Source organism: Mytilus edulis, chromosome 3 (genome assembly GCF_963676685.1).
Source record: "Mytilus edulis chromosome 3, xbMytEdul2.2, whole genome shotgun sequence".
Lineage (NCBI taxonomy): Eukaryota > Metazoa > Mollusca > Bivalvia > Mytilida > Mytilidae > Mytilus > Mytilus edulis.
In genome coordinates, this window is record NC_092346.1 from 30186865 (window position 1) to 30195154 (window position 8290).

At 35.5% G+C, this 8290-nt stretch overlaps 1 protein-coding gene across 1 annotated transcript; it reads right to left on the reverse strand.

Annotated features, from left to right (window-relative positions):
* Positions 1-4416: 4416 nt before the first annotated feature.
* LOC139516168 (dimethylaniline monooxygenase [N-oxide-forming] 2-like) lies at positions 4417-8290 on the reverse strand. Its single transcript, XM_071306068.1, has 3 exons — positions 8221-8290; positions 6536-7165; positions 4417-5702 (listed from the first exon to the last, which is right to left on the reverse strand). Exons 1-3 carry the CDS (start codon positions 8224-8226, stop codon positions 4650-4652), a joined length of 1689 nt encoding a protein of 562 aa, XP_071162169.1. The 5' UTR covers positions 8227-8290; the 3' UTR covers positions 4417-4649.

The window sequence follows — 8290 nt, forward strand, 5'->3', positions numbered from 1 at the left end:
TGTGAAATTGAAGAGGTACAAGATGTTGAAACTCAGAAAGTTACTCAAAATTAATTTTGATTGGTTATTGCTTTACGCCGCATCAGCACAAAAAGGATTTATCGCGGCCATTACATTTTTTAAGATAAACATCCTACTCATAAATATTATGAAGCCTGTCATCAACAATATGTGTTCTTTTTTGGAAAACGGACATTACAAATTATAAATAGCAATCTTACGTCGCCATACACTTGAAGGGGTCAAGAGGTGAATTGACAAAAACTGTTAATACAAGTAGATATGAACATCATGTTATCTGATGAAAGGTGGATACTGATAGCAATATTACCTTAGGTATATAATATAGGTACACAAAGCAAACACTTTTTACGAAAACTAAGATAAAACAGGCAGGATTAAATGTGTACTCAACTATCATGATGACCCTTTTGACTGGCGGGTATCAGAACATCTGGTGAATCCAGAGTATGAAAAAATTGACGAGAGACAACCATCAACACTGAGTAAAATATATACGTTGGAAGTTGTTCGTCAAACACAACAACTTGAAGCTCAGTGTCAGACGGTAATACTGTAACAACACCCAATATTAAGTTATAAAAGTTCCCGGTATGACAACATGCGAGACAAGATAACAGAGAAAAATCAACGGCATGATTTTTTGATGAAAATAACAAATGACAAACAAATATGACAGACAGTAACCAACAGAAACCATTGAATTGGGACAGCTGAGGAAAATAAATATTGTAGATGTTCAGCATACTTGTGAGTTCTGTACCCCTAACCATTGATAGTAACATAACTTGTTCTCATCACTTGGTGTCCGTCAGCGCCCGTCGTCCTTCGTCATCGTTCGTTAACTTTTACAAAATCTTCTCCTCTAAACTATTTGTTTAAATTTAACCAAACTTCGCCACAATTATCACTAGGGTATCTGAACACATCGCCATCCCCAAAACACAATTTGTCATGAATTCTATTCTTGTCTATAATAATGTGTGTTCTTTGTTTTATATGCGGCAGCACACAGACCAAGGTGATCGACACAGGCTCTTTTTGCCTTGTTGTCTCTAGACAGGGATGTGTGTTATTCTTATATTCTTTTTTTTAAAACTTTTACTAGTAAACAAATAATGGATTTTTTTTAGCCTTGGTGTAATTGTGAGCCGGTACTATAAATATTGAACTTAAAAATGAAGATGACTTTTTAAAAAATTTCCTGTTCTTTGTACAAGCACAAACAGTTACGGTTCAATCGGTCATCGAGCGCAATACGGACATATACAAACAAGTTAGTTTGACCTGATGAAATCTCTCACATTTTCACCTCGATCTTTATTTTACAATGTTAAAAGTACGCTGAATTTAACATCATAAACTCATTAACTTGACATAGAACGGAGTCTGTGCGCTGTGTGTTCACTTTGTGAACCCATTTCGTCCTTGCTGTCAAAAAAAGCTTGTTTATCTGACCTTTTCACATACAGCTTGTTTATGGCCTTTTCACATTCAGATTGTTTATCTGACCTTTTCAGATACAGCTTGCTTGTTTGACCTTTGCATGTAAGTTCAGGCGATGGTATTATTCTTATTCTGATTTATTAATCGTCCAGTGGCAAATTTTTCATGCATTTTCAGTACAAATTAAACAAAAATCAAGTAAAGAGGGTATGTATACAGATTGAGTCGATGGAGATGGAGACTTCCACTGAGAAATAGTATATGTTCAGAACTTTATCTTTCAACAGGCTTTTACTTTAGTACACGTAACTCCACCCTCCACTTGCAAATCAGATACAAAAATTATGGTACGTTTAAGAATACAACAAATAATACATGTTCGCTACTCTGTTTGAAATAAGCTTTTTAAAAGACTGTAATAAATTGGAACTATATAAATAATGGAACGAAAAAAAGCAAAACAATGATGTGTCCGTAATCTTGTTTTCGAGATATAAGCCATTACAAAATTTGCATTTGGCGGGAAGTGATTCTCTGTTGGATTTTGCATAATTAAACATTTGCACCTGTATTACAAAAACTTTGAAAAATAACAAGGATTTTTTAAGATTTAAGAAATAAATTTGATCATTAATAAATTATAAAAAAAAAAATATTAAAGAAGGGGTTATAGTGGGCATTTTTTTCTAAATGGCATATTACAAGAATAAAGCCAGAGCGTTCCGAATATATAACAAAATTCAATAACAAGAGAACTGAACATTCTTTTAAAGCATTGTTCAGTTTAGGGTGCATTACGTTGCAATTGTAGAAAACATTGCATTTTTTAATCACTAACACTGGCCGTTGCTTGTAATGAATATTAGTATTGGTTTTTCAAAAGTCAATAAATTCACACATTTGTCATATGAAAAAAACTGTACTCTTATAATATACATTTTATTACAACAAAAGCTGAACAGTTTAGGGAAATAACGGAAGTAACACCTATACAAAAAGTTATTCAGATTCCTCCTCTTTGTGCATTACAGAAAATGCCCAGGGGCGGATCCAGCCATTTTAAAAAGGGGGTTCCCAACCCAGGACAAAAGGGGAGTTCCAACTATATGTCTCCATTCAAATGCATTGATCGTTCAAAAAAGGGGTGTCCACCTCCCGGAACCCTCCCCCTGGATCTGCCACTTATGCATTGGGTAATATCTTTTGCTAGCTTGCTTCCTATAGCTAGGTATATTACCGTTCTTTGATAGTAGACTAGTATGACATATAACCAATATATCTGTCTGTACGTTCCAAAAAGGAGAGCAGTACACATACATGTACACACACACGTGAAAGACCACGCAATTACCTGACGAACCTTTTATCAACTGTTCTATTGTTAGTATCTCTATATGAAGGTCTCCACCTATGTGAACTAACATATAAGTAACCAAAGTCACGTATGTATCAAATATTGGTCAGTTGTGTAACTGATAAGGGAAAGGTTATAAAATTACGGTCAACTACATATGTCCTCTTTAATTGACCCGACTATCACTTGAAATATTTATTTTAGAATCATTGGAAGACGATAACGCCTCCGCCTTTCTTATTGTATTTCAAACATTTCTGCTTTGCTATAAAATCTTGCTGAAATTTTATATAGAAATATTTACAACATTTGAAATATCATTACATGCTTGCCCATATTTGCATTTTATCATCAACTAACAGTATTAATTTTTTGTGTGTATATAATTTTATTATGCACTTCTACCACTGTGCTTTTGTCAGTTGTGTTCTAGGACCACATCCGGGATTCAGGGTTGAAAATCTAAATATTCATTGGAAAATGAGATCATGTTGGATAGGGGCAATACTTTTGCATTGCAAACACAGGCCACCTACGGACTCTTCAAAGAGTTGTGAATCAGTTGTTTCAAGGGTTAGACAACGTGCTAGCAGACAGTGATTTCGCTTTACTCCTCCCTATCCGTCCGGACGGGGCTGCGTATTTATGCATCTACAGCCAAACCGGAACTGCAGTTTTACTGCCGGATGTGATAAATTTCCCTTCTTCTGTCGAACCTTCTAAGCCAAGGGTGAAAAATTATCGATTAACTTGCAAGACATTTTATATTTCCAACATATTATTCGTCTTTTAATTGAAAGACTTTTAAAATGAATCATCTTCAAACGGCAGGACAAGTGCAGGTGTATTTTGAACACAACACGAACATCAATCAGGTAATATGGCGACCTAATGTTTGGCAAGTCAGATAGATAAAAATCAAGAATTAAAAACAAAAAGAAAAGAATTAAAACTGCCAAAACCGTTTTAAGTCAATTGTGTCTAAAATACTTGTTTTTATTAGTTTAAGTTCATATGCATCATTTAAATGTTATCGGTATTGAAGTACTGGTGGCTGGATGTTTGTCATCCCTAATGACCTGTTAATGCACCAGCAGTAGAACCAACTGATCAGTGGTTGTGTATTACCTATTTATATGCGATGACACGTTTTTCTGAAACATCCTTCATCAGCTAGGCTCGAGACCAAAAGTTTGGAAAGTCTTTATGAATCGTTTCTGAGCATTAGAAACAAAAGAGACGTTAAATCTAAAATACATGCACTTGTGAGAAAAACCTCACACTTTCGATGGCATCATTTAGAACCACTTTCAACAATTATATGAAAAGAAAAAAAATTGCAAGGCAACATTTCTTATCTTACTTAACTTGTTCACATTATTTATCAGGTCAATCTGCTCCCGAACTATTTCATTAATTAGCTAACATCTATAATTGATCGACGCTTTGAAGCAGTATTTGGAGATTGTACTTCAAGTTTTTAAAAAGTAAACCCTTCATTTATATAAAAAGACACCAATCCTTGAATCCATAAGCGGAAAAACAATACCTAACATAGAAAATTGTCCTACCTCGAATTAAAATTAAGCCAAACCAGTTGATTGAAAAAAATACATTTAATAATTCTATCAATTTTAAGAATACGCAAATGAGAACATTCAACTTCTAGTTTCTGTTTGCACAAGTGCTTTTTTCACTATAAAACATCCGAATCTTCGCTGGCCAGAGGTCACGATTCCAGCTGACTTAAACTCTTCAGTAACAGTCATTTTGATTTCAAAACTGAAAATAAAATGGCGTGTATTGTTTCAGACATTTTCATTGGTTTTTATGACGACCATTTTGTTAGTAGAGAGATCGCTTGCGTAGGGAGTGATCTAATGCTGTCAATGTTTATGTCTTTTTGTGTTTTAAGACAATAGAGACCATAAATGGCACTCGAGAAAAGTACAGATCTGGATATCAACCAAATCCATCCGTCATAAAGCCCTTTTGTGGTTCCTTCTCCTGCTCTTCTAGTTTGTAATGGATACCACGTCTTTTCGTCAACCTGTTCAATGGCTTGACGAGCTCCATCCCATTTTCCAGGTCCGTCTAGTCTCCATTGAGGAGGTGCAGCAGGGCCGAAAAACAGTTTGGACCAGAATATAGGGGCAGTGAAGAAATATTTGGTAAGATTGGGTTTGCATCCAATTAACCCAGCTATTTTGTCGACGTATGTTACTGCATGGATCTGTAGACAGTACTTCGGAGACTCCGGAAAATGATTTTTCATAAATTCGTGCTTTTTAGTAGCCATTAATTTCATGACTGACGCCGGCGGAAGTTGGCAATTTCCAGAGAACACTCGCGCAGCCCATCTTGTTTGCATCTCTAAAATTGGCGGTAATGCTCCAAATGGCTGAACGAGACCAATGATTGCCAAGGTTGGCCGACTCAGATCAACTGGGAAAACTAATTCATGAAGATAAGGGAAATGGTTCTCTATTCTTACAATGGAGTCCTTCAGAAACGGGAAGCTAAATTTAAACCCTGTTGCTAAGATGATAGCGTCTAAATTGTCTGCTGTTGTTCCATCTTCAAAAGTAACACTATTCGCTGCGAATTCTTTCACGTTAGGTTTTACTGTAATTGTTCCATACAGTATACGGGTTGGCAGGTCATCGCTGATTGTGACAACACTAAGACCAAATTTACCATTGGGTGCCAAGCTGTACTTTGTATGGTCAAATCGACTATTCAGCCTTTTAAAAGCAAACGGTTTCATTAACCAAAACGGTACTGTTAACCCGTAGCGTGTCATTGCTTTATGGTCAAAGGGGACACCTTGGTCTGTTGTTCTTTGTATCACATATGTACCAGTTCGTGTGCTCATATAAACCTGTAAAATAGTAATCGCTAATTGGATGCTGTTTTATAGATAATTGAATTTTCAACAGTGAAAAACATTGCGTTATACTATTCCGTTTTTGTTTTTGTTGAGTAAACAAAATTGGGGGGATCTTCATCATAGGTAAGTAACAAAGATAATCCAGAGGAAAAAAAGGGGAAATCCGTTCTTGTTTATTTGTTAAAAAATTTCTGTATAGTAAATTTGCTGAAGCAATAGTACTAGATACAAATTCCGAAATGTGCATGCGATTTCTTGTAATTTTTTATTGCGAGGATAATCACCATGCGTTAAAACAGGATATCATTTTGTTTTATATTGTGATCAGATTGCTGTCCTTTTTTTTAAATTTTTATACCGTTTTATTCTTTTCCCCATTTTGATTGGAACGACGCAAACGACCACTAGTTTACGATTTTTTATGTGAGATGGTTACAATCAACGCTTATTGTTTCATATGTTGTCTACTGTTAGCCGCAACGCGGAATAGATCTTAGGAAACAATTTCATGATGGGAAACAATTTTTTTCGACATTTTTGCCGGTCTTATCTTTCATATAAGCAATAAAGTGGTATCTCCATTTTCATTTATTTACTTATTTGTAACAGTCAGTCTGAAGCCCGTTTCCAGTGCGGAGTTTTCTTATTGGTGGCCTTCGGCTGTATTCTGCTGTTTGGTCGGGTTGTTGTCTCTTTAACACATTCTCCGTTTCCATTCTCAATTTTTTTTAACTATTATTAGCTAAATCCCCAACCTATTTTTGTTAAAATCTGACTATTCGCAATAACATATATCTTTTCCATTAATGCAACTTATCACTTACATGTTCAGCATGACGACTTAATTCTGAAGCAACATCTGATGCAGAGTTCCCGATGCCAATCACAAGAACCCTCTTTCCCTCAAAACCTCGAAAATCTTTGTAGTCATGGGTGTGTAAAACGCGCCCTGTAAAGTTTGCAATTCCTTTAAAAGTTGGTATGAACGGTTCGTGGAGATGTCCATTACAAACCATAACACAGTCAAATATGTCTTTGTTTGTAGAATTAGTGGCGAGGTTTTTGTACGTTACCACCCATCTTCCGCTTTCTTCAAAGTCTTCCGCTTGTTCTACGCGCATAATCATATGTCTAAATCTTATATAATTTCTAAGCTTAAAATGTTCAGCATATAGTTGTAAGTATCGTTTGAAGTGTCTGTGTGCCATGAAGTTGGGAAATTCTTTCGGAATTGGAAAATCGCTATAACACGTCATTTCTTTGCTGGTGTTAATACTACACGAGTTGTATATACTGGGATCACCTTCCTTAGATTCGTCTTTGTAATTCCAAAGCCCGCCAACTTCGTCGTCTTTTTCAAAACAAACTGGTTCCATGCCTTCATCCAAGGAATTCTTAATACCAGCAAGACCTGCTACACCGGCACCAATCACGCATACCTTCTTTTTTGTCATCTGAAGAAGAAAACAAGTTATTTAATTGGTTATCAAAGGTACCAGTTGACTACTGGGCTGGTAATTAATACCCTCGGGAAAGAAACGTCCACCAGCAGTGGCATTGACCCAGTGGGTAAATAGTTATCAAAGGTACCAGGATTATAATTTAGTACGCCAGACGCGCGTTTCGTCTACATAAGACTAATCAGTGACGCAATCAGTGACACTCATATCAAAATATTTATAAAGCCAAACAAGTAAAAAGTTGAAGAGCATTGAGCATCCAAAATTCAAAAAAGTTGTGCCAAACTTCAAAGAACAAGTGCTTCAGGGTCAGTTAAATCTGCTTTCGTCTTGAATAGTTTTGGGAGATGTGGTATAAGTGCCAATGAGACAACTCTCCATCCAAATTACAATTTATAAAAGCATTATAGGTCAAGGTACGGCCTTCAAGAAGCATTTGTCACCGGGCGTTTTAGCAACCATCCTGCAAGTCATCAACAAAAAAACATGCAAACTGTCATGTTTTAGATATTTTTAATAGTGTATTTTCCAAATCTCATGTTTTGTAAATATTAAACTTATTATCTCATTAAGATAGACATATAGGGAACAAACCAGAGTTGCAAAGCAAACGTCATCTGTTGTAAAAACTATAATAGCTTGTTTCGTCTTCTAAAACATCTTATCATGTTTTTTTTTCTATATTTCCATTTTGTTTTAAGTACATCGAAACTAAACTTGGTTTCGGTTTACATGTGTTTCTATAATATGTGTATGTATGTACGCTATCGCCGACTTATATTTTGGTCATACCACGTGTGATAACACTGAGTAATCTGGACAGACGTGTCATGGTCACTTAAATCAATTAAGGTTCATCATTCAAAAGGAATTGAAAAAAATATGGCCGTGTTCACACCGCAAAATCTACAGACAAACTGGTGCATCTTGGAAAGTTTTTAGGCATGACAGGACCAAAATATATATTTTGTCTTAAAATTTAGTCATCATGCTCATATGAAATAAACATCTTAAATTGATAAAGCAAACAAAAAATTGTAAATACTTACGTTCATCCCCGTGTATACAACCTGATAAAGTTATCTACAACTTTAATGGCTTTATAAAGGTAAAGGTCAG

What these genes read in the sequence shown, in the direction of transcription:
- LOC139516168 (XM_071306068.1), bottom strand. An exon ending in TAAGTCGTCATGCTGAACAT is followed by an intron (nt 5,703 to 6,535) that starts GTAAGTGATAAG and finishes ACTATTTTACAG; the next exon opens with GTTTATATGAGCACACGAAC.